The following is a 26,099-nucleotide window of genomic DNA, read 5'->3' as shown; positions in this document are numbered from 1 at the left end:
CAAAATTCACATTACAGTTATTTGGTATCAAAAGATTCACCATGTTTTACTCTGTTGTGATGTAGGTGCCAAATGTGTGGAAAAGTGATTACAAGCTCTTAAAAGCTCAAATATGAAAAGCCGCCGTAGATTGGAATCTATTTATTTCTCTGACGTAGCCATGACAGTTTGGTTATTGTCTTGTCACGTGATGTTCTCACGTGAATTGAAAGGCCAATAAAAAGCTCAATATAAACTTATCGTAGCACTAGTTTATGACAAACACTTCGGGTTTCACCGAAGACCCCGTATCAAATATAGATGCTACTTTACAGTTTTGTTTCAGGTTGGTCTAATTGGCAAGTCGTAATCTGATCATGTGACCCAATACTTCGCAAATAATTTTTGCGGCACTTTTCGATTATCACAGATGACCAACAGGCTCGTCATGATTATTAGACAATGATATGTATTCCTTCGAGGTAAGGTTAAAACATTAAATTAATTTTTGCGGTAAGTTATAAGATCTCAGTGCTAAAAGTGACAGCATTACAATGACGATAAAACAGACGCGTAAGAACAATAGACATAGCTTTATTGAATGCGTGAAGTATATTTGTGAAAATATTTCGACGAATAAGGTTGCATGAAAGTGTAAACAAAAACCGTCTTGTACAACTCGTCACATTTGAGCCGTTTTGGAAAAAGAATCTAAACTACGGCGGTCTCGTGTGGCTTTTAAGAGCCTGTAATCACATTCCCACATATTTGGCACCTACAACACAACAGAGTAAGACATGGTGAATCTTTTGATATCAAATAACTGTAATGTGAATTTTGCTGCAAGTCAACCTTTAAGGTAATAATACCACTACAACTACTGTATATTTAACTCACTAGTGAAAATGATATTTTGATGCAAAAATCCAAAATGATATTTTTGTTGAACAAGGTTAGGTAAAATGAATAGCCTAAAGAACAAGCGGTAGGAAGTGGTGATGCACACCATCAGATGGCAGCACGCATGTATCTCCATACACTGTTCGGCTGTGGCTATGATATTCTGGGTCTATTGCAAATAGACCCTGAAGGCTGTTCATATCAACTCTGCACTCTCACATTCTCCCAGTGTAGACAGTGCTCGCTATAAAAGTTTGAAAAACCCCAATGTTGTCAATTTGAATGCATGTTAACTGGTTAGCATGAGAGTCAATTAGGACAGTCTAATTAGGACGGCTATACTTATGCTCCAAGGCTTGGTGTTGACCAGGCTTTTTGAAACTAAGGTTGTGTCTCACTCAGCAAATTCCAAGAACCATTCAACTCAAACCTCATCTTCAATCTGGATATTTCAATCGTGACCAGTGCCCAAACAGGTCCAGTTTCCTGTCATCATCGCTAATAGATGCCTGTGCTATACTATTATCTACTACTACGCTAGCAGTCTGGTGCGCTGTGAGTAATCGTCCTGTGTAATAAGTATGCACACAGTTATTGTTGCATGTGGCGAGATGGTTGGGCAGCTCAGTGGTATCGTGCTAGTCTTCAAACAGAATAACCGGGTTTGGCTCCATGTGGAGCAATTTTTCTTAACGCATTTAGCATGGATTCGGACGGACACAACTCTTATTATAGTAAAGACTAACGGAATGCCCGGTGTTACACGGGTATTAAAAAACAGCTTATAAGCAGTGGCGGGTAATGTAGTTGCCTGCTATTAGACTGGCACATTTCCAGTGACTAATTTGAGCAAGCTAGTATCCGTATTTGTAAACTTACTAATGAGAGACGTGCGAGCAAGCTTTAGTGACATTTCGCTGCGCCTAAGACAGAGTCGCTATGAGTATTTTAACCCAGATAGCGACTTATATTGCCCAATGATTTCATGCATCTTGTGTAGCTCAATGGGTTAGTTTATCACTGTGTGAACGAGAAGTTCCGATATCAAATATTCTGCGATAGCGGATTCTTCATTCCAAGATTTTAATAGCTATAACTGGACAGACCAAGTCACAGACAGACAGACACTAAGATGCCAGGCTAATAGCAAGTGGTAGACAACTTTCATTACTTTTCATTGTTTATAAGCTGATTTTTAATACCTGGACAACGCCAGGAGGCACAGCTAATACATTTATAATATATACATATATACTTGCTGTGCCTCTTGGCGTTGCCCGGGCATTAAAAATCCGCTTATAAACAATGAGAAGTAATGAGAGTGTATATATATACGTGTACATCTAGATTATTCATCTCCTAGGCCATGAACAGCCATGACTTGGTGGTCTAGCGAACCTGACCTGAAAACGACAGGTTGGGGTCCAATTTCCTGAAAAGGCCATCAGCGGTGACAGGAATGTCATCGAACCATAAATTGCTCTCCGCAACTGGGCATGTCTCTAGTCATTAAGGTTCCCTTGCTACTGGACTCAGACATGTTCATCCAAGATCACAGATCCAAATGTTTGTGTAACAGGGTTCTTAAAAAGCACTGCACAATAAGGTGGGCAGACAGCATACTTCATTTTCGAGGGATCGGATTTGGGTAATCCATAGATATAGTAAACCCTTTTACTATATACTATAAAGGGCTTACTAAATCTATTTGAGTAACCCAGAAAATTCAAACATAAAACATCTTCACTTTTATGTCATAACAATGTATTTTATTGATAAATGTACATGTATATGGATAACACCAAATTGCATGCTCCTTTATAGTCACAGTCACTGAGTAATAAGAACTTGATAACCCTCTTGAGTTCTATAGTTTTCCTACATACTTTCCAATACAGTTATATTGGATTAAGTGTCTTGCACGACATGAACAGTTGGTTTGATGATAGAGTTATTATACATCTTTAACCTTGACACAACGTATCGCGCTCCGATGGCCACAGCAGCTATGCATGCCAACGATGAGACACAATTGGTTACTAGAACGCATTGGATAAAGGTTCGTACCGCCTTGTCAGATCTGCAGAACCTAAATACATCGAGCCGCACATATCTGCCAGGCTGGCATTGATACGCAAGGATACCGAAAAGTGAAGTTGGAAGCAGAGTAGCAATGGTGGCCATAGTATTCAATATCATGCAGACTACCTGAAAAACGCTGCCGCAGTACTCCGATATTATTCCAAGAATAGCTGACAGGATCGGAACCATAGCCATCAGTATAGCGTAAATGATGATCACCTGGTGAGCGTAGTCGAAAACTAGCGTTAGTAACCTGCCGAGAAATCCGCAGGTTACGATTCCACTGATGAGCTCTACAATCGCTATTAATGGCAACTTTGTCTTCATCATTTTGAACGGCTTTTTGTACTGTTTGCTGGGAACTCGCTATTTCTATGGCCTTAAATTCCATTCATGACTTTAACTTGGCCAAACATTTTTCATGCATTCTTTGTAAGTTACTAGGTGAATGCTCGACGTTGCATGGGTTATAAACATTGAGATTTATATATTAAATTATAAGCATGTTTTAGTTGTCTAAATTATCTTTATGTTGAGTTGAATTTCAAATAATGCTATGCTTGGAAATTGACCTCTTGGTAAACGCCTTGAAGATATTTTTACACAAGTTTTTAAAATTTTGTTTCAAATTTATACTTTACGATGGAATTAATTTTAGTTTAATTACAATGGCATTTAAGAAAAAACTGCAGTTTTGTATAATTTATTCTCAGTTGAAATATCACAAAGAATAATTACCATTTGCCGCCATTTTAAATTTTTATGAATACATTTAGTAACGAACTTCAACGACTGATATTGCTATGTGGAGTTCACTACTAGCTTTAAAAATATACTAAATAATTGCAAATTTTAGTAAATTTTCCGACCCGATTAGTTCTTCTACTATAACCAGTACCCTGTGCATCATAAGAGATCATTATGTACAGTAAGTATGTGCACAATTATTCCATGATGCTAAGAGGTGGTCCAGTGGTGCAGATGTTGTAGTGCACTTGGCTGCAAAGTTAGATATGCGAGTTTAATTCCTGTGCAAGACAATCTTTTTTTTTAACGCTCATAGCATGGCGTCGGACAAGCATGAAAATGTACATGACTTTCGCTATAGTAACGATTGTCAGTTTTAAATTTTAGCAAAAAAATTAACATTTAATATTTTTGTGATTCACAGCATTTTCTAATTGTAGTATAAATTTATTCAAACATTTTAAATTAGTCAGCTGTAGTAGTTCTTTACCATTGATACTGTTTTCTTAGTTGCTCATATCTATAAAACTCCTTGAACATATACAGAACCTACACAGATCTGTTGTGAAGAATGTACATCTATTTATTCCTCTGTCACCACAACTTTTTACTACAGTTTGATTTGGTGTTTAGTGAAGGAAGGTTAATCGGCAATAATTTTTTCCTACCAATAACAGGCCTGCAAAGTTGTTGTATAATTCACATTTTTTCTCTTTGTACATTTGTGTTTATTGCTTTTTTTTTTGTAATATTTTTGCTCTGAACTTTCGTGAATTGTTTATTCTTTAGGTTAGTCTTTTGTGTCAAACTCTTGTGTAAACCTTGGCTTATTACAAAGATATTTGTTCTCTCACTCTAACCACAGTTTTTTATTTCTTCTGGTTTAAGTGGTTATGGGTATGCATCTGTCAATATACAAATTGATCTCATAATATATAACAATATGCTTACATGTACATGTGTATTAATAGATCCCATTCTGTTATTGCGAATGTGCAAAAGTACACCCATTGGTGAACACTTTCCATCATTTTTGCCCGAATTTATTTGAACTTCCCAAAGATCTGCTTCATGCCGCCTGATGGTTTGCTAAACTATTTGGTTTCAAAACTATGTCTAACTCCAGACAAAATGTCTCATAAACTTTTACTCGCTGTACACCTGATTGACAATAGATGAAATCCCGGGTATCGCTGAGGGTACTGCTAGTCCATCATATGAGATAGATTAGATGATAGAAACATAAAAAGGAAAAAGCAGAGATGAAAAAAGTTTATGACAAAACCTAGCAGAACAAGGACTGGTAGTTTGTCTAGTATACGATAATATTCCAGACACTTGCTAGACGCTGTCATATGTTAATTTTATTGACTAATTACTAATTAAACCTCATGAATCATTATATGACTAATTAAACTATGCTACACAAGTTTTGAGTTCCGTGTTCGCTATAAATTTTTAAAATGGAATTTTTTTTCAGATGTCTTAGAAATCAGTAAAATCAGTTTCCAACCATTTTATCAGTGTTTTATTTAAGAGACTACTTTCGGTTAAAACTTACAGGTTATGTTTCGGCAGCCATGTTTAATTTAATGCCATAAAAATCAAATAGTGGACTAAGAATTTTAATGAAAAGACATCATTATCTCCAAATTTTTGTTCAAAACAACAGTACTTTTTACCTCCAGTATACTATAATATAATATAATATTTTATAAATAATATAGAGAAAGATTGCACACAATTACATTTATGCTGCAAATGCTAAGCCATTTATTTGAGATGTTGATCTGTAGCACAATGTAAATTGTTTGAAATGGCAATAATATTTGCTAGGAAGCAAGTAAATAGACTCAATAAAATTTCATAGCACTAACGCTAGAAGAAAGTGACCTTTGAACTGTGCCTTATATAAAAATTCTTAGAATCAAACCAGAATGACTCTAAGATTATTGTTGAAGGCTAACAAGTACTCTGTTTTCAGGCCCAAATTTCTACAGAAAGCTAGAGCGGTGACGTTTTTAATTTTCTGATGCTCATCGGGCTTGGTTTTTGGCACTTCTATAAGTATATTTTGACAAATCTAATTGAAATGAACCACAAACTCTCCATATCATTTATAGAAACATTATTTTTATTGAAACTTTTACAGCGTGTCGTTTTATACTGACTTCTCGCACACAAATTAGTCATTCATCAAAAAAAAATTTCATACACATTTTATTTTTAGATGCACTAGTCAGCTGTGCAAAAATTTGAATCTTACTCTTTACAGTTGAAATTTTAACTTAATTTTAATTAAAATTTAGTTTAAATCAATTTGTATTAAAATTACAAGTTAAATTAGACTAAGAAATAGATCATTCATTAGTCTTTGAAAACTTGTGGGTTATTCTCAGATATGATTGGGCGGTATCAGTTGAGCTATTTTGTTTTTGAACTTGAATCAAAAAAATTTATTTATGATTCTGTATTGCTACACCTCATTTATTTAAATTGGTGGTAAAAATAGCTTTTGTCTCTATATTTTACTTTATATGCTGGCTATCTGGTTGAATTAGAAGTTGCCTGATCTTACTTTGTCTCATATAGGTATTAGTAGTTATCTAAGTCTTTTTCATGAGTTATTTTATTAAAAAAAACTTTGAATTATTGAATGAAGCTTTCATATGTTATAAGAAGAAGGAATTGAGATAAAAAAAGTGTAAGAAACAAGGTGGCATTGTAAAGGAACTTTAAAGAAGTATCTGTATATTTTATTAATTCACTGACATCATTAACTGTAAGTACCATAATACATCACCATCTGTAAGTACATGTAGATTTTTGTTAGTTGCTTGTTTTTCTTGTTTGTTAATACAGTTACATGTATAGTTCTTTTTGCTGTATAAATTCTCTGTAAAGAATCAGGACTCTGCAATGATTGATTAGTTTTCAAATCTTGTCTTTATAGGTACAGACTCCGTAACTAAATACAGCAAATCTACATATACTAAAACACTGGTCCATTGAAATATCTACTGAAATACAATACCAGAACTGAGCAGTTGTTAAAAAACACTAAAATTTCCAATGCTAGTGAACCTTGACTTTGCTCATGTTTATAGTTGCTGTTAATTTCAAAACTCAAGATCTGCAGTCAAACTCTATAGCAAGATCCACATAACCCTAACAGCTCAGCCCAAACAAGGCTGCAGCACTGTTAAAACCCTTGCAAGTGGCCATGACCTTAGAGCTATCACCACTTTGTCTATATCTTCTCTCCTATGTAGGTCGTTGTAACACTTAGTTAGAATTTGTAACTGATAGATCCACTTTTGGTTTCAATTCATGTATACTGTATAGTGACTCTTATCAATGCTGGTCAGTTTTGAGCGATGTACCTTGACTTATTGCATAGGATTAAAAGCTTTTGCTATTTAAATATATTTACATACTGTGAAAAATCCCAACAGAGCTCTATGGCTTCTATTACTCAATGGCCCTCTCACCACGTTTAATTCTGAGTCACCTGTCAAACACAATCACCTGTCAACCGCAACTGACAGTTGGCATTCGCTGCCATGTGAGCTAGCTTTATTATTACTTTTATAAGCCCAACAGTTGCCTAGCACAAAGTTGTCTTCTTTAGGAGCTGCAGCTCTGTGGTGTGGTCATTTACATCTAAATACTCAATTAGCTCTTTAGAAATGTTGGCTGAAACATTCTGGTAATCTTAATGGCAAAGTTTTTATTGGGAATTTGCACTTTCTTACAAAGCAATAGACTTATTCACAGCATTGTTTCACACTCATCAAGGTAAGTTATACATCTATGCAAGCCTTTTGTAAGCCTCAACTACAGAATGTGCAAATGACTGAAGTTGTGTGAATTCCATAGTTATGCATGGGTTCATTTTACTGGGTGTACTTGCAATGTGGCACTTGAAATATTTCTTTGGGCGACATTTCCTTATCACAGTTAATAATTTTGATATATTTATATTATTTAATGTAATTCCAACAGCCTACATGCATATGATTCCTGTTAGCTCTGTCCTTTACAATTCTGGAGTTCATCAAATTGTTTCAATATAGTATCCACTACTATTACAGCTTCCATCAAGCATCTTATCGTATACCCTCCATTGTATTCCTTGTATTACACTGCAGCAATACGAATATACGGTTTAATAGGACATCTATTAAACTGTATATTCATATTGTTGTACAGTGTAAGAGGTTTGATGAAACCTGAACAATTGATGTATTGTACTCAAGCTGCCAAGGCTTAGGTTTTAACTGCCAATGTTCTTCTTTTGATAACGAAATTTCCTCTTGCAATTATATTTAATTCAGTGACCAACATAATATAATCAAATATATGTATTTGTCACATATGTACAACGAGGTGAGCAAAAAATCTCTATCGCGTTCAAACATCAAAACACTTGTTCATACGATGAACAGGCAAGTTACTCATCAAACAGAAGTGTTTGCACATCCACCGACGTCTTAAGTTTTCCCATCTTTACGGCATACTGGACTAGCGCAAGATGACAAAACAGGTACTGATCAGGCATTTGAATGCTGAAAGCTCTCTGCTTTCGAATGTTTCTAACCACCTTCTCTATGTTCGTTTTGGCTGTAGCATCGAGCATGTAGACCGAGATGTCTATGGCTATGAAGGTGCCTACAGCATAAAAATAATAAAACAACAAAATTACAATCATAGTCTAGATTTATACCAAAGAACGATAGTTGATATAGAGTTAAACATAGAGATGCTCACCGGTTCTCCCAATTCCAGCACTGCAGTGAACCACGATGGGAGGACCTCTTGGATGTGCCTGCACAACGATATAAAATAGTTTTATTCATCAACTTGGCAAACTCCATAAAGATATTTTAACGTAATTCCATTAAAAACTAAGCGAAAGGTAGCTGAATTAATGCTATGTGATAAGCCTTTGTGTTCAGCACTTATCTACAGGCTCATATTTCTCTGGCACCAACACAACACATGACCTCTGGAGATATTTGATCGGCTTGAAGTAAAACAGCAGGTCAACTCACTGCTAAGCCTTTACCCATACTAATGTTACAGCCTATTTTGCTATTCGGCCACTGTGTCGAGGTACAATGATAACAAGATTTCATGTAGCCATTGACTACTACATGGAATAGAGTGAGATCCTGACTACTATAGTGGATATCCTGATATTCTGACTACTACATAGAATATACTAAGATCCTGACTACGACATGGAATAGACTTAGATCCTGACTACTAGATAGAATAGACTGCAATGCTGACTACAAAATGGAATAGATTGAGATCCAGACTACTAAGAGGAATAGACTGAGAGCCTGACTATTACATGGGTAGACTGAAAGTTGCACAACACATTGATAGTATTGATTACATGCTACCCAACCCTGAGCAGAATATTTCACCACGCATCGCTTAATAAAAACAGAGAATAGATTTGTGCGTACCTTCCATTCAATGTCTTTAGTAAACTCATGCTGTGCCTTTCTTACGTGAAAAAGAAACTTGAGAAATCCATTTGCATCTGGTGGCACACCGTAGTCAGGCCAGCTGAGAAACAGGAAGTGCTTCATGCGTCTCACTTCCTTAGTCTTAAACAAGGATTAACTAGGCATAACATTTATGTCAAAAAGAAGAGATAACAGACTGGTTTACCACATGTTACTTACAGTTCCTAATCAATTAATTGTAGATGTTTAGAAATTGAGACCACCTCTATTATCGTAAGTATAAGAGCTGACCTCTGTTTGGTCACATTTAGTTTTTATACACCTATCATATAGGACCTTAATAATTGCCTTCATTGTTATCAATAAATGATTCTAGTGAGTTGTTATTTCTTGATCTAACGCGATAACCTATGGATACAGGCCTATCCACATCACCAAGATTGCTTGTAGTGGTCAAGGTGAACAATGGAAATAGGCAGTTATTTTTTACATACATGTTCGATTACTGAAATCTTGCAATGCTGACCGATGATACACTGTGGTTTTGTTATTTTTGAAGGAGACTATGCTGTTGCCACTTGAGCAATAGGATTTTATAACGTAAAGAAACGCGACCATGACCACATTAGCGATACTCACTATTATCTTTTCTCTTCACTTTCCAAGTACTATTCTTATCCGTAGGTTAGTATAGTTTTACTAATTGAACATTAAAGCATTCAAACTAAAATGCCAGGTATATAAGTTTTTCCTGTTAAATTGTAAAAAAGTTCCAAAGGGTTTGATCTGGCTCATCACCCCGCTCTCTATCAACTTTATAACCTTCATATCTTCATTAGCATAAAACTTGGCCTTGACACTACGTGCCATAGCTAATTACTGTTAGGGTAATAAACCTTGCACAAGAGAGCCAAATATTTAGAGCATTGCCATAAAATGTCTACAGAGTATTGGAAACCAGAAAATATTGATGAGACGGTCAGCCGATGTAACTAGTTTTGTGAGCATTTCAAAGAGAAATCATTTTCAGCACATTAGTTAAACAGCCGAAGAGACGGGCAATTCCCTACCTCTTTATGTGTAGCCTCCAGTAGTGTTATCTGATAGTCGCCTTTGTTGGCTATGCCAAGGTTAACCACTTTTATTTTTCCGTAGTCACATGTTTCAAGAGGTTCGAGGGGCCAGTAAGCATCACATTTGATCTTGCCTCTCTCAGCTAACCTGTTACATGACAATCTCCTGCCTATCGTATGATACATAATGCGAAGTTGACAACACATTTTGACTTTATCCAATCACTGCAGGTTACCAGAGTGCACCGCTAATATACAGCTACACAAATGTAAATATATAATTATACAGTCAAACCTCTATATTTGAATGCTGTAGTACAGGGATTTTCCAACAAAGAACATATACACCCAAAGTAATCACCCAAGGTATACCTAGTGCATTTGTTATACCACCAAGTGTAACTACCTGAGATGTTTATTAAGGAGTTGTCATATCATTTTGGGCTGAGGAATCAGGCGAATTACAATGTATCCTTATAAAAAAATTAGCTCCTACATATGGCAGTTCTTGGCATTAGTGAGCTTTTAAAGGCTTGAGTGTACACAACTAGGACAGTAAACATTCTATCTAATTGAGGGAATGTACATCAAAGTGGAATATTCTTACTTAGCTGGCAGCTACTAACAGTTTCATGAGAATGTAAAGCGATTTGCCGCACGATTTACAATGTTCATCTGCTTCAGCCTTATACATAAACATACAACCATGATTATATTGAAGCAGATATAAATCTCAGCAGTATTGCGCCTCGGTAACATAGTCACCACGCAACATGTCACAACACAACATGTCACAATGCAACATGTCACAACACAACATGTCTGTGATAAACATATACAACTATACCAAACGCGAAGCTAGTTGTTTGCGAAATAGTTTCTTTGAACTGTCAGCAGAATGTATTAATACCGCCGATGATTATCTAACTGGAAATACTAAATTTATTCATTTCATCACAATAACACTCAAGGAGTTTTACCAGCGCCACAATATTGGTATTGTACACACACCTTTTAAACATACCTAGAAGGCATGATGCAAAAGTTTTACAATCTGCAAAGGATTAACTGGGTGTAAAACATCAATGAGAAAACATCTCGGACCCATTAATCACATGTTACCAACAGATTCCTAACCAATTAAAGTGGATCCCGCCGTACAACATTAATTTGTTCCGGTGTTGGCATCGTAAGGCGAAAATGCCGTATAGAGGGGTATAATAGAAGCCCATAGTAATTATCTAATGCATACTCCCTGGTAAAAAAAACATCAAAAGTTTATATCTGTGCTGTATATATAAAAATAAGTAACAAATTAGTATATTAACCATTGTAACTATAGTTATCAACAGTAACTTTAGTGTATTCAGTGGTTATGATCTGCTTATGATTCTTACTTCTTCCTTTAATGTCGTTATCAATCTTAGGAACCATGGATAATGAATTAACGTTATATATGTAGTTGTATAGTTATATATGTACAATGAATTAAGTTTATAGTAAATATTATATTAAACGCTAAAATGCACAATCAATTTCACTTTCGACTACTCTCCACTAATTTTCGTTTCACTCATGCAATACCAGGCACTTATGAAACATGAAGAATGATTGAACTGAAAGAGAGAGAGAGAGCATCATGATATCTCTTCCAGGCGTTGTGTGAGGAATTTCAGCAAATAGCATTCATCAAAACCGACCACCAAATTTGAATTTTGAGAGACATTTTTGTTGATGTTGTAAAGTGAAAAAAATGCATTATCACAGAAATGAAAAAACATTGTGTTCCACATCGTAAGGCGGCAAAACCGTAAAACAAGAACGTCGTAACACACTGTAATTGTAGCTGTTCCGAAATTGAAACCAACTTTATTATCTTAATTATAAGAGCTAGCCTCTGTTTGGTCACATTTGGTCTCCACAAACTTACCATGAAGGATTTTAGTAATTACCTTTATTGTTATCAATTAATGATTTCAATGAGTTGTCATCTCATGTTAGAGGTAAGCTAGCCAATGGATACAGTTCATGTAACAATTTTTATATTTCGATTTTCAAAATAACCAAGTTTAGATTTGTCCACTCAATCTGCACTTCAAGGGATGACAATGCTGCCAACAACACATATTTACTGTTGCCTATGCAATAATCTTCTTTAAATTTTCTGTACACTCAACACACAGGAAACAAGCCTAGTGTCATCAAGTCAAGTGAAATCTTACAAGAAAGTTTCGCAGTTTTGCAGCTGTAAGAACACAGAACTCATATAAACCTCCGATGACTCGAGGACTATGGCATCACTTTTATGTCTCGCACGCTCTGTTGCAATTCTTGAACTAAACTTAACCAATGAGAAATAAAGTGGGGGTAACGTTGTCATTTAGACGCGATGTTAACTGGCTGAGGCCTCTATGCCGCTACATAGAGAGTACGTCTTCCGTTTGTCCTTATTCCACTCTGACAAGCTAGAACAGGTAAGTGAGACTTACTTGGTCGTCATGACAATCACTCGCACATTCTCTTGCATCATCAGCTTCCACTGGTCTTTGATGGTGTTCTCTAGCGGACCTTGCGTCGAGATGTAGGCCTTTTTGTGGTCGAACCCATCTACATAGTTGGCATTTATGTAATCTGATTCATATGCCAGCCCCTTGAGCTTTACCCGCGTTGTCTCCAGGCAGAGAACGTCAGCGTAGCGGTTCTTTGTGAAGTTCTCAGCCATCCTTCAAGACAGCATTCTCAATTTACATGTTGGTAGGAAGGCTTATATCGAGCACAAACATCAGCTATTCAACAACTGGCCCCAGACTTCAATTCACCCCCTTTGTTATTTGAGCATGTTTATCGAAGAGCAAGTACAAAACGGAGATTAGTGAGTTTACAGAAAAAGGCTGAAAAAAACACAAAAGCGGAAAAGGAATCTTTTAGGCCGGATTGAACAAAGAGCACCTAACCTCCTGTAGTAGCCGGTTTTAGTAGAGGCTCCCAGCGCTGATAATTCAAACAAAGTAAAAGCTTTTGTGACAAAAAATTTACATGAAGCATGCATTTGTGCCAGCTGGCACTTCGTTATGATATCAAGAAGTAATAAATTATTATATTTTTAATGATATAAATACTTTACATTATACAATTTTTCTTATTTAAGCACATTTATTAGCTAATGTTAATACAAATACTTATACCTTTATAAAACTCGGCTAGTTTGGAAGACATCCAGTGCATTGACTCGGAAACAAGAATGCAAGTCAACCAATTAGTGGTGATTTGAAATTTTAGAACCCTAAGAGGGCAAAGGTGTAATTAAAAAAGCTTTTTCCTCCCCCCCCAACGACTCCCTCCTCCCCCCAATAACTCACAGCGGGTTGAGCTAAGTATAAGACTTACTTGGCTGTTTTGAAATCCATCTGTGGTTCTGATGCTTTAATGTCATAGTATTCATCAACGAGTCCATTTCGGCCCTGTTCCTGTATTTTAGTGAGAAGCTGCCCGATCTGCTGACCCGAATATAGCTGCGCTAACAAACCATAGGCTGGCTTTGCTGAAGACTGTGAAGCTTTCCCAGCAGCTATCAATTTTTCTTTCTCCTCCTGCAGAGAAAAACAAATGTTTTTATAAAAAACATACTGTGCAAGAAAAAAACTAATTTATGTCTAGCCGTAGTGGCCAGTGAGAAATAACATGATATTCATAAGATAAAGTTCGATAGCAGTCTACATACGATGTAACAGAGGACTCAGACTACTGATGCTTCAAGATGAACTGACACAAAATTTTTGGAGATTTCATCATAAAGACCGGTATTTTTCTATCGTTTGCGATGGTTTTTTGAGGCGAGGTCACAGTCAAGATGTTTTAAGGTTAAAATCGGCAAAACTTGTTCGTGGTTAAAATGCTCAAAAGGAAAAGATGTGCAAAATGATCACTAGTTGTTATCATAGCGATAGTTTACATCGGCTATTGTGTTCAAGTTGCAGCGTTACAAGTCTATATTCTGTCAGGGTCTTCGCAATTTTAGACGTCATAAATGCACTTTCATTTGATCTGAGCATTTCAATTCCAATCATGTTTTAACAATTTCAATCCTGAAAATTTCTGGCAATCAGATCACCTCAAACATCAAAAACAATTGCAAATGATAAAAAATACTGATACTTTCTGATAAAATCTACAAATTTTGTGTAAGTTTAGCTTTAAAAACACGGGCTAAGCACCCAAAAAATCTAGGACGACCTCTTTGCAATGTAGAAAAGTAAGGAGAGACACTGACCTTGAGTGACCTCTGGAAGGGAGCAGGAATGTCGCTGATAGCCTGGTATGATTCCATCCGCTTATGTTGGCCTGAAACAAAACTGAAGGAGTTAAACCTAACTCAACAACCACAGAAAATACCCTAAATACGGAAAAAGACAGCTGACCTGTCACTTACGTAATTGTCAAACAAAAATAGTTCAGTGGAACATAATGATGCCAACAAACTAGCAGCAAGCAGTGAAGTACTCAGCACACAATACAAGTGGACTGGCTTCTTTGCTTCACACACGTTGTGTGAAAACATTACAGATTGCTTGGTATTAACAAGAATGGGGAAAAATTATATATATACTTTAAATTGTCTGTCCATTCAAGGCACTAGAAACAAACCTAGTGTTATCAAGTCGAGAGAAAACATTATTTAAAAATTTTTAACCACCTTCGCTTACCATTCCATGCCAGTTTCATCATAATATACAGTTGTTCATGCGCAACGATGTCTCGCTTAGAAGTAACAGAATGCTCGGCGTTGCACGAGCATGCAAAAAAACAGCTAACAAACAGTGGCAGGTAACGCAGTTGCCTGCCACTTGCCATTAGCCTGGCATATTGCCAATGGCTAATTTGAGTGAGCTAGTAAGTCACTAATAAGAACCGTGAGAGCAAGCTTTAATGACTTGGGTATTGCATAGCGCTATGCGTACTTTCACCTAGACATCGACTCATATCGGCCAATGAATCCACCCATCTCGCATAGCTCAATTGTGTAGCACATTGCCTGGGGAACAGGAGGTTCCGCGATCAAATCTTCTGTGACACGGATTCTTCATTTTAATATTTTAATAGCTATAGCTGGACAAACAGAACATCTGTCTATCATCTTTGCAACTGCTTAGCATTGGTTTGCATAGTATTTCCTTTAAGAAGGAAGAAGGAGTTCACAGCCATGAGACAAGTAGACAAGAGATATACCACAAGCAAGGAGATACAACAAAAAACATGTACACCGTTCGTGAGTTACAACCATCTGATCTGTTGAAGAGATCCTTACAGCGATGTAAACACCTAACTATAGCATTACAACAGCTAGGACAAAGATGACGTCAAATAGAATTGACAAACAAAAGAGATTGTGATTAAAAATAGATGTAATACAATAACAGTAGAGTGTGAATCCCACAGTTACAACACCAATTGTTTATACAGAATGGTTTATAATAGAGTGATCATAATTGAGTGATGTTAGAGGGTAATGAAGGGAACGAACATGGGGGGATGAAATGCAAAGCTACATATAGTAATACCTAGTTTAGATGACTATGTAGTTCACTCTCAGCGAAATATAGGCCAATCACTGTAGTAGGCCTACTTTTACAGCTGTACCAAAACTATTTTATGATGCTCATTAAGGATATCTGATAGCCGCTATTTTAGCATTATTAAGGACATTGATATTTGATAAAAACTCATTTCTGGCTATTTGACATATATATATATATATATATATATATATATATATATATATGAATAAGCGCATCCAAGTATAACCTATAGTGTACTTGAAAACCATTAGCTATTGAGGTATTGGTACAAAATAGTTGAGTCTGATATACAACTGAGTGAACTAATCTATCACACCAGCCAAAAACCTTAGTTGTATTATATAGCTAAGAATCACGTAACGGTTCATAAACATTATTGATTGCAATTAAAAAATGATTAGTTTAAATGTCAAACCCACTTTACAAACGGCCTTGAAAACCTTTTTAAATGCTAAAACAAACAAAAACAACCATGATAGAAAAATTTCAATTCTACCAGGGAACATAATGACTGCGCAGAGGCCTTCACAGGCCGATATGCTTAATAAAGCATTATTAACTAACATCCCTTTCAAACTCTCCTATTTGATGCAATGTAGCAAAATACTTCCTCTAAGAATCTCTACCGCGTGGGATGGGATTGTACGTCAAAGTCTATAAATATTTTATAGGCTTGCGATAAATATTCTATAGGCTTGTGAAGAACAAGTTACGTGCCACAATACCTGATTCATGTTTGTTCCGATGGTGAGTTAATAATCGTTAGCAATAGACAGAATAGATGTTAAACAGAAAACAACCTTCATCTCATACCCCTTTAGTTACTACTTTGGTTAGTGATTTCAACACCAAGTAATTGTTGTTAGTGATTGTTGTTATCAATCAAAATATTTGCAAACACATTTCTACAGAAATTTTTCTTTCAAATCTCATCGAGAAAAAGGAAAAATAATTTTCTTATTTCACTGACCGATACACGGGAGATATAAGATATATAAGACAATGTATAGTTTAAAATCAGTGCAAAATATGCAAGAAGGGTATGAATATGGTATGATGACAACAGGGTTGCATGAGAAGGTCATTGCTACATAGCTAGTTGCTATGTAACCAAGATGGAGGACTGTCAGGCGTAAGTGACTAACAGTGAATCACTTACGAGGTGAATGACTGAGGAAGACTGGCGAATACAGAGCAGACATGTCTATAAGCTCAACCCGGTAGATATACTATTCTCTTAGAAAATTACTCTACGTCACTGGATTACCTGTGCGCTTCTCAAAACAACTCCGCTAGCGAGTCTTGGTAGCTAACTTTTATCAACCAACAGACCATTGCCAAGGAAAAGACAGAGAGGAAGACAAGAAAATATGGTAAAAGGTAAAAGCAAAGAAAAAATGGAAGCGAGGGAAAGGCAATGGAAGCGAGGGAAAGGCAATGGGTAGCTCAACTTAAACCAAATATCAGACGTTTGGAGAAGAGGAAACCTAAACTCACCACCATTGCTGTTCTTAGCACAATTCACACTACTAGAAGAAGCAGCACCAGTGATGCTAGAAGAACAAAATGCTTGAATGTTCATACAATGAGAGTGTGAAATCTTCCTGGTTTTTGGCATATCTAGAAAACCATCCCCTCCAGGTGAAACCGCAATGTGTTCTGCAGGGGGTGAGAGGGACCTTTTCCTTTTGGAGCCTGTAGAGACTACATTTTTCTACAAAAGCAGAGCTAAAACCAATTGCTAATCTTTTGCTACAATGAAGAAAATTCAAGTACTTGGAAACATTTTCATCTTTCCTGCATTAATGTTGGATCTTGTAAGCAACCATAGACTATTAGAGCAACTGCTTGGAAAACTCGCACTCTTAGACCTAAACAAGGACATGTACTGTACAGACTCGAGAGTAATGCAGAGCTGACGCATTGGCTAAGCACCAGAGGTAGAACTCAGAAGCATTGGTAGGCATGGAAATAATGTTTTGGCTGTTGACTTTTGAATTGATAAGAACATAACAAGAGGACAATTCCCATGTTCTCAGAGCTAGGTTAGAAGTAGCGTGAAACATGACTGAGGAAAACAGCTCCGGTCCACCATTACATATTTTCAGTATTTTGTCTTGAGTACTCCTCATAGAGAACATAAAAAATCTGAAAGCGCCGTAGTATGCATCATGGTTTCTAAATGATATTTAGTCCGACAAAACATACATTGTGAATGAAGGAACATATAACTTTTAATGATGAACAGCAACAATGAGTAAACATTTGGTAGACAAAATGGTAGATCAGCTCTACAAGTCTTTAATTTGCATGTTCTTAAAGTGCTGTACAGCAAAATGGTAACTGAAAAACACTTCAGTAAACTTTAAATGAGTGTTACTATAATAACATGGTGAGAATGAGCCCGTTGCTGTCTTTTCAAGAAAAAACTTTTTGAGAAACTCTGTCATAGTGATCGGTGTTTGCTCAAATCACTCACTCATCGTACACATAGGAGTAATGTCTTCAGCGTAACCGAAAATATCAAAATAGCATATATAGGAGAAATGTCAACAGTAGAACCAAAAATATCAAAATCAACTCGTAACAGCCATTAGCTAGCAATGAAACAGATTACAAAATTAGTGTGGCAATCAATGGAAATATAAATTGAAAGAATGAAGGAAGAAGTACAGCTACGGAACCTCCAAAAGGTCAATATTAACATTTAAAACTTGAGTATGAGAGTATGGAAATTAATCATTAAATAAATTGTTCTTAGTGGTGACCATCAAATACTCAAACTGTCCGACTTGAGGGAGTGCGGGCAAAATCATTAATCATCTGTCCAGTCACGTTTCATTTACCTCGACTAATACTTAGAACTTGACAAGATTTCGTTTTTGTTATTGGATGTTAACTCAGGATTTATAAAATATGTCATTGTTTACAGTAGAAACACGTTTACTTCAGGAGAGAAATGATAAAGTCGTTACATTAATAAGCTCATCGTTGTACAGACATAGGCACTTATCGTCATTGTTTTTGTAACCATGAGGGTTACGCACCAAATTTGTTTAATTGTGAGCATTATCGACCGGTTGGAAACCGTGAATAGACACTGGTTAATGCAGCCAACATCGAAACCGTTCAATAAAACGAATACACAAAAACTCTTCAGCTACTGGAACAAAAAAAGTTAAATATAGAGCCTTATGTGACAGAACAAATACTATAGTATAACTTACCTTAAAAAAGAAAAGATTAGACGTTAATAATCCGACGTAAAAACCATTAATGAACAAAATAGTAGAGTTTGTTGAAATTCTACGAAAAGCAACTAGCATTACTAAAGCTTTCACGTACTGATATATCACCTAACCTTTTTGTTCGTTTTCTGATCTGACTGAAAACAGCTTGATGTTTCCAAAGGCTCCGGTTTGTACGACATGTTAGATTCCTTTCCCAAGCAAATAAATTCATTGTACCAAGCACACGCAGGAAACTAATTCACCTTCAACGGAAATGTTGCTACAATGTTTTGTAGCGCATGCGTAAAGGTATGAATATGGCAGGCTAAAACGAAACTCGTACTCGTGGATTTCAACGAACGCGTTATATTTTTAGACAAAGTTGTCGCAAATCGGTATCCGTTATTGTGACTGGACATTTCTCACCTATTAAGATAAGAGGGAGTTTATCCCCCGATGTTGGGACAATTCTGCAGTCCCCATTAAGCCATTCAATTAGTTTGCAAACACAAATTTATGAACAGATCCTTGCCCATAATGACCCTATATGCTAAGTTCGATGTTTCAGTACATAAATTACTTTCGAGATGCACCAAAAAGTACTTCTTAGTAAAGAGTTCCTGATGTAGGCTCGAATTAGCCAATGAAACTAGAAACGTGTGTAAATTTAGTTTTTATCTAAAAAGCTTTCAATTTACAGGCCTCATTTTTGCTGCGGTAAACAATCTCTAAATTAACTTTGCAACTAACCAGATACGTAAACAGCGTATGAAGCATAAGATTATTTATAACTATTTATAGCTGAACAACACGCATTAACATACTCTACCTTTTTGTACTGTTCTCTTCTTTTTAATCTCTTCAAAATCATCCACACCCATTGAAGACCTCATTGCCTTCAGCTCTGTAGCCGTCGGTTGGCGCAAGTTCTCTTGATTCATGATTGCTTTCTATAGTTCCGTAAGCTAGCGTGGAGTGAAAATACAAGTTTAAATTATACCCCAATACATTGTAGAAAGGTAGTATAGGCTTAGTATCATTACAATTTATGCAAAAGTTCCAATACAACTGTTAGCATGACGAAAAGGTAAATTAAAAAGTAGGTAAAGAGATTGGTTTGGTCCCAGAAACTGGCAGAATGCGAGTCAGCTTTTGATAGTTTCATTTTAATATTCAACTTATTATTGAAATAAAAAAAGATTGGCTTCCTTCAAGTACTGCTTAGTAAAGCTTTGCGAGTAAAGAGCACTAAGTAAAACACATTTTGTTTAACCTACCTTTGGTATAACACTTTCGGGTCTGGAAAGACAATGTAGATGGTGTTTAACTTGCAAAGCTAAAATATTTGATAGTTTGATGACTGCAAGAGCGCTACATCACTTCCCATGTTATACAATGTATTCATGTTTTATCTAATAGTTTACATGCATTGTTGGGAAGAATGTCAAGAGCTGGCCATTTCCTGTTGGCTGACTATATCTTTTACCAAGCTGACAGTAAAGACAATCCGAGAAAGCCCAAATTATGTTTGGAATGAAAGTGAACCTTCTATACGAATCTTCTATAAAAGCTCAGCGAGAAGCATTCTGGTTGTACCAGAGACAATACATAAAACCAGAACTTGCAAGCAGAAAGGAGTTTATTTTTATGTAACGCAATAATGTACTTTCTAATAATATTTCTGCTCTGTAATGATGAAAATATTCATTTTAGTCATATTATTTGATGGCAAAGAATTAAGAGACTACGCGTTGTTTGTGTCTAAGGTGTCTATGATTGATTGAAAAACCAGAATCACTTTAAAAGGTTTATTCTTATTTATTCTTACTTATTTATTCCCTCTAGTAAGAGCTGAAGAGACTAGTAAATGAGGATTCTCTTTTCGGCTCATTACAAGAGACTAGGTAAATGTAACCGGACATACGACAGACCAACAAACCAACAAACAGACACTTAGACTTATATATATAGGATAGTAGAGCAGTCATAATAGCATTCTGAATTGGCAATCTTCTGCTTGATGCCAGAAACATGACATTCTAAATTGGCCCAGCCATAAAATTGTTGTTCAAGCACAACATTCCCTCAGTTGGCCACCATGGTAGCAACACAACATTCCCCCAGTTGGGCACTATGGTAGCAACACAACATTCCCTCAGTTGGGCATTATGGTAGCAACTCAACATTCCCCCAGTTGGGTACTATGGTAACAACACAACATTCCCCCAGTTGGGCACTATGGTAGCAACACAACATTCCCCAAGTTGGGCATTATGGTAGCAACACAACATTCCCTCAGTTGGGCATTATGGTAGCAACACAACATTCCCCTCAGTTGTGCACTGTGGTAGCAACACAACATTCCCCCAGTTGGGCACTATAGTCGCAACACAACATTCCCCCAGTTGGGCACTATAGTCGCAACACAACATTCCCCCAGTTGGGCACTATGGTAGCAACACAACATTTCCTCAGTTGGGCATTATGGTAGCAACACAACATTCCCCCAGTTGGGTACTATGGTAGCAACACAACATTCCCCCAGTTGGGCACTATGGTGTTAACACAACATTCCCCCAGTTGGGCATTATGGTAGCAACACAACATTCCCTCAGTTGGGCATTATGGTAGCAACACAACATTTTCCCAGTTGGGCACTATAGTCGCAACACAACATTACCCCAGTTGGGCACTATGGTAGCAACACAACATTCCCCCCCAGCTGGGCACTATGATAGCGACACATTCCCCCAGTTGGGAACTATGGTTCAATATACTAAATGTTTTACTACTAGACATGAAACATTCAATTAGGCCAAAGCTGAGTTGTAGATTCATGAAATTTGCTACTTGAGCACGATTAATGGAGACATCAAAAGAATAAAGTACATAAGTTTTTGTTTTCTTGCATGTTTTTACATGTATTTATACCTATTAGATGAGCAGTACTATCTAAAGATAGCTAGTACACCGTAATGATGGGTAGTGATAGGTAATGATAGGTAGTGCTAGGTAATGATAGGTAGTGATAGGTGGCGATAGGTATTACTAGGTAATGATAGGTAGTGATAGGTGATGATAGGTATTACTAAGTAATGATAGGTAGTGATAGGTGACGATAGGTATTACTAGGTAGTGATAGGTATTACTAGGTAATGATAGGTAGCACTAGGTAATAATAGGCAGTACTAGAAAATGAAAGGCAGTACTAGGTAATGACAGGTAGTACTAGGTAATAATAGACAGTACTAGGTGATGATAGACAGTCCTAGGTAATGATAGGTAGTACTAGGTAATGATAGGTAGTGCTAGGTAATAACAGGTGGGACTAGGTAATGATAGGTAGTACTAGGTAATAACAGGTGGGACTAGGTAATGATAGGCAGGACTAGGTAATGATAGGCAGTACTAGGTAATGGAAGGTAGCACTAGCACTAGGTAATAACAGGTGGGACTAGGTAATGACAGGCAGTACTAGGTAATGACAGGCAGTACTAGGTAATGATAGGTAGTACTAGGTAATGATAGGCAGTACTAGGTAATGATAGGTAGTACTAGGTAATGGAAGGTAGCACTAGGTAATAACAGGTGGGACTAGGTAATGATAGGCAGTACTACTAGACAAATGTAACTTTGTAAGCTCTGTGTTTATTGACTATTTTGATACATTAAGTTGTGCCTAAATATTACATAAAAACTGATACTTTGGTATTGATTTTAGATAAAGCTAATATTTGTCCCAATATGATGTTAGCATAAGAATACCGCAGTAGCTTCCAATGAAGTTCTTCATTTGCATTATAGTATTACGTTACCTTAGTATCATGCATTATAAATGACAGGCACGAGCAGGTATTTATAGACTAGAGGACCCGCAGCTATCTTACTTCCAACTCTCCATTTTCAATGAAGACTTGAATGGCCACCTCTGCCTAATTAATGGCAGCTATTCGTCAAAGGAGAAAGGACTCAGATCAATAACTGGCTAAATGAACATATTTTTCATTGATTAATGGTGATAGAATCATCACGCAGAAAATTATCTATTTTATGAGCTCATGGAAATTATGGGTGTCCTACATTCTGACTGAAATACCTTCAGAATTGCCAAATTTTAGCAGTTAGATTTTGATGAAAAACCGTAATAGTTTGGTTTGAATGAGGGGAATGCTTTGCCCACCAACTCAAGAACTAATCACCATGTAGATAGAATGAAGCGTGACAAGAGCTGCCAAACCACAATAGCCTCTTTGTTGTTCTTTGCCATCATACTTCAACTGATTACAGATTTTTCAGGTGACAGTAAGAAGTCGGATATTATATATGTAATTAAAATAGTTACACAAAATCATCTGCATTAATAGTCTTTCCTTCAGAAAAATCAGACGCGGGATTAGATTAAAAGCTCAGCTGTATCTCATTACAATGTGTGTATGTATAATGCATGTAAGCCTATTGTAGACAGGTGACAGCAGGTGACACTGTTGCACATGAGTTACTGAAGGAATGTAAGTTGAATAGACACCTCAGTAGAACAAATTACTTATATAACGTAGAATCTCTGGTTGTAAAACAAAAGACAATCATTTGCTTATGTCCATGTATAACATCAAATATATTTCTTTACTGCAATGTCTAATACAAGCGTCATCCATGCCAGCTGTATATTCACTGGCACACAATTAAGTCTCCAATCAGTGTGTCAAGATAACAGGCAAACACAATAGCTAATTAGCCTTCATATATAAAACATAGCTCAAAATTAATCATTGGCTCGATTGTTTGTCAACCAAACAGATGAATTGAAATTCAATAGATCAGCACGTAATACATACGACTATAGCTGCCGTGACATACTCAATGGTGAGCGAGGTCTTGACAAATATCCAGCTGTTCGAGGCTGCTCAACGAGGTAAGCAAAATTTTTCCTTCATCTCGTCTGATCACATACTCGTCACTTTTGACTGCAAATAAAATGCTCTAAACGCTGCTCGGATGCTGAAGGCCAAAATTTATTCAGAGGTAAGTACACATTACACATACATTATGATGTTGGTGAGTTTCCCAATCGAGCCGTGCTTCTCAAATAGTAGGGGGTACTCCCCATAGGAGAGGCTTGACCAACGCGGGTAGGGTTTGACCTCGGCTTACATGCTTTTTTATTATTTTTCACTGCTACTCTCCTAGAATAAAATACAGTTGTACCTCCACTGCACCTCAGATTGTGTGCAGGAAGTGTTTGCTCTGTGGTCTAGGAGTTTATTTTGCACTGAGCATATGCGCTGGGCACAGAGCAGGAGTAAAAGTGTTAAATCTTTCTTGTTAGAGTTAATAAAGTTACTTTTTATTGTAAGTTGCTCCATATTGCCTTCTTTCCTTTTCTCTTTAATGTTGATAAATATAAAGTGTTATACAGATGCATACTTATAACAATTTTATCGATAAATGGTTCTATTTATAGCCATGGAGGTGCGTGAAAAGCTTTTTTCATCCTAAGGGGGAATAATAGAAAATAATTGAGATGCATAGCCCTGGAGTAAAGCTGAGGCATCTGTGCAGTCTCAACAGTGTACGTGTTATGATGATACCTTATGAGCTTTCAGAGTTACTTCAGTAAAATAGTAATTACATAGGCAACATTAACTAGATATAGATAGACCTACTGCCTTTTCTTAATGATGAGAGCATATCATCTTCCCCTTTGGAACCAAACATATAAATGTGACTAATATTTACTAAGCTTGCTGCTTTAGCCATGCACACATCCTTGTTATTATAATAATGCAGAGGCAAATGCTACTTGGGCTTCAGAGAAAATATTGCCTATCATTGTGAACACTGCACTCGATTCTATTGCCACTGCAGAGGTCAGTAAACAGAAAATTGATTTGCAAAATTTCCCTTTGATGATACAAAGGCTAACAATTTATGTAGAGGACATTAACCATTTCATGCTAAGATGGAGTTTTTTATACTAATTACACCAAATCTAAATAATCATGTTCCTGCAAAATCAGACCATTAACTTTGTTCTCCCCCAAAAAGCTGTTTATAAGCTTTCCTTTTTTGTGTGAGAAAATCACAGAGATAGAGTGCGTTGAAAGACCAATGCAATTTTAAAGATCATATATTGTAGAGAGTTTAATGACAGCAACATGCCAGACCAGCGATTCCCTGCTAAGTTTCCACGAATCCAAATGTTAGAAGATGAAAGATTTCTATTGATTGTCAAGAATGGGTTTCCTAAAAAGCTTTCAATGAAAGTTTTACAGCATCAGTTGAATGTCCCTATTCGAGGTACTATAGAGGAAGAAGCGAATGTATCGCAAACAAAACCTCCTCCGCTGCCACCCATACCGACAAAACTCCGAGGTTCAGATTCAGAACCCATTCTGGAGACTAGCAATACGGCTCCTACTAATTTGTGGCGCACCAGCGAGTACATTTACAAAAACTGGAATCCAAGTGCAGCCTCAGAATACGAGAAGCCAATAATGCTACCACGTGAGAAAACATATTATCCACACGGTTGGCCAAGGACCAAGTCTCGAGTACACAAGCTAAAAGAGAGCAAAGAGAACTTTGTTCAAAGGCTAGACAATTTTCACCAACCAGTTGACAAACAAAAAAAGTCAAGTTCAAGGGGCGAGCAAACAAACGATCACAAAGTCTGCAATACAGCTCACCAACCTTCTGATTCACCAGAAAGGTTGGAAAGTTTAGAAGCACCTAACCTCCAACCACAAGCTGATACAGCTCGCCTCGAGGCAGACAGTACAAATGAGATTGCGGATAACCAAGGTCTAGAACCAAACATTGGAAGTCAACCAGCCAATCATATAGTTTATCCAACATCTATTTTAGCCGCACACCAACACCCAGCAGAATTTGCTAATTGTAGGTCCTCTTCATTAACTTCTTGCATAACATTTAATGGAGAGCAGGTTGTTGAGTACAAAAACAAAAAACCATCAAGGGTTGACGATTCTCTATTCACAACAAGTAACGCGGACAATGCCTCTTCAAAGACTG

General features: G+C 36.7%; 1 protein-coding gene across 4 annotated transcripts; it reads right to left on the bottom strand.

The window, feature by feature from the left end:
* Nucleotides 1–8,054: 8,054 nt before the first annotated feature.
* LOC137387226 (tyrosine-protein phosphatase non-receptor type 9-like) lies at nucleotides 8,055–19,337 on the bottom strand. 4 transcript variants are annotated; one of them, XM_068073566.1, is made up of 9 exons: nucleotides 19,199–19,326; nucleotides 17,335–17,551; nucleotides 14,532–14,602; nucleotides 13,649–13,851; nucleotides 12,751–12,984; nucleotides 10,259–10,409; nucleotides 9,186–9,329; nucleotides 8,479–8,536; nucleotides 8,055–8,379 (listed from the first exon to the last, which is right to left on the bottom strand). In XM_068073566.1, exons 1-9 carry the CDS (start codon nucleotides 19,265–19,267, stop codon nucleotides 8,162–8,164), a joined length of 1,365 nt encoding a protein of 454 aa, XP_067929667.1. In that variant the 5' UTR covers nucleotides 19,268–19,326; the 3' UTR covers nucleotides 8,055–8,161. The 4 variants fall into 4 exon arrangements, with proteins under 4 accessions (XP_067929667.1, XP_067929668.1, XP_067929669.1 ...); XM_068073567.1 differs by having other exon boundaries at nucleotides 17,422–17,551; XM_068073568.1 differs by lacking the exon at nucleotides 17,335–17,551 and having other exon boundaries at nucleotides 13,649–13,845; nucleotides 14,528–14,602; nucleotides 19,199–19,337.
* Nucleotides 19,338–26,099: the final 6,762 nt, after the last annotated feature.

The sequence above is a fragment of the Watersipora subatra genome, chromosome 2, assembly GCF_963576615.1.
Source record: "Watersipora subatra chromosome 2, tzWatSuba1.1, whole genome shotgun sequence".
Lineage (NCBI taxonomy): Eukaryota > Metazoa > Bryozoa > Gymnolaemata > Cheilostomatida > Watersiporidae > Watersipora > Watersipora subatra.
This window is presented reverse-complemented; position numbering and strand designations above follow the sequence as displayed.